Source organism: Salvelinus sp. IW2-2015, unplaced genomic scaffold (genome assembly GCF_002910315.2).
Source record: "Salvelinus sp. IW2-2015 unplaced genomic scaffold, ASM291031v2 Un_scaffold3740, whole genome shotgun sequence".
NCBI lineage: Eukaryota > Metazoa > Chordata > Actinopteri > Salmoniformes > Salmonidae > Salvelinus > Salvelinus sp. IW2-2015.
This window is the reverse complement of record NW_019945016.1, coordinates 1-1,429: the sequence shown is the minus strand read 5'-3', so window position 1 is coordinate 1,429 and position 1,429 is coordinate 1. Positions and strand designations below refer to the sequence as shown.

Here is a 1,429-nt window from a genome sequence, read left to right as displayed (position 1 = left end):
TATATCCACATAATTCTTCCTACCTCATTTGATGCCATCTATTTTGTGAAAGGTGAAACAGTCCCTCCTGCGAGCAAAGGGCACCCCACAACATGATGCTGGCCACCCCGTGCTCACTGGTTGGGATTGGGTGTCTTCGGACTTGGTAAGCCCCCCCTTTATCCTCCAAACATAACGATGGTTCATTATGTCGATATAGGACTCGTTTTACTGTGGATATAGATACTTTTGTACCTGTTTCCTCCAGCATCTTCACAAGGTCCTTTGCTGTTGTTCTGGGATTAATTTGCACTTTCGCACCAAAGTACGTTCATCTCTAGGAGACAGAACTCATCTCCTTCCTGAGCGGTATGACGGCTGCGTGGTCCCACGGTGTTTATACTTGCGTACTATTGTTTGTACAGATGAACGTGGTACCTTCAGGCATTTGTAAATTGCTCCCAAGGAGCAATTGTCAAGCAAAGAGGCACTGAGTTTGAAGGTAGGCCTTGAAATACATTCACAGGTACACCTCCAATTGACTAAAACAATGTAAATTAGCCTATTAGAAGCTTCTAAAGCCATGACATCGTTTTCTGGAATTTTCCAAGCTGTTTAAAGGCACAGTCAACTTAGTGTATGTAAACTTCTGACCCACTGGAATTGTGATACAGTGAATTATAAGTGAAATAATCTGTCTGTAAACAATTGTTGGAAAAATTACTTGTGTCATTCACAAAGTAGATGTCCTAACCGACTTGCCAAAACTATAGTCTGTTAACAAGAAATGTGTGGAGTGGTTGAAAAACGAGTTTTAATGACTCCAACCTAAGTGTATGTAAACTTCAGACTTCAAATATATGTGTACTGTTAGTCCTTCAATTTCCTTTGTAAATATGGACCCTTTTGACCCAGATTGCTGTTGTTTTATAGATGAGTATTGAATTGCATGGCATCTAAAGGCACATTTAAAAGTATCCCATACAATAAGGGGATCTCCTGTACCTAAGTTATGTCGAAACAAGTCTGTTTATAAATTCCTCTGTCCTAGATAAAAACAAGGTATCATCCAATATTACTATACTGTTACAATACTACTAATACGATAATACTACTCTACTATTATACTAATTCAGTCCGCCAGGCTACCAACATGGTGTTGGTATCTACATCATGATGTGGTTTGTAGTCTGTCAGCAGGTCTGCTCCGCCAGGCTACCTACACCACAACGAGGTTAGGAATCTACACAGTGTTGTTTGAGAAGATGACGGGACAGGACGGGACTCCGCCCAGCTTCCTCATGAAGGCTCTGATTGGTATGACGGCTGGAGCAACCGGAGCCTTCGTTGGAACACCTGCTGAAGTCGCCTTGATCAGGATGACCGCTGACGGACGGTGAGAGGGGGGGAGGGTGACCGCTGACGGACGGTGAGAGGGAGGGAGGGTGAC

The 1,429-nt window shown here is 43.1% G+C and overlaps 1 protein-coding gene across 1 annotated transcript in view; it reads left to right on the top strand.

The window, feature by feature from the left end:
- LOC112076420 (mitochondrial 2-oxoglutarate/malate carrier protein) overlaps positions 1 to 1,375 on the top strand; it is a gene marked incomplete at its 3' end in the record, with an annotated part of 12,293 nt that extends 10,918 nt beyond the window's left edge. The window contains exon 4 of the mRNA XM_070441311.1: positions 1,169 to 1,375. Within this exon, the coding sequence (XP_070297412.1) occupies positions 1,169 to 1,375 (207 nt within the window). The remainder of the gene's footprint in view (positions 1 to 1,168) is intronic.
- Between the last annotated feature and the right edge of the window lie 54 nt (positions 1,376 to 1,429).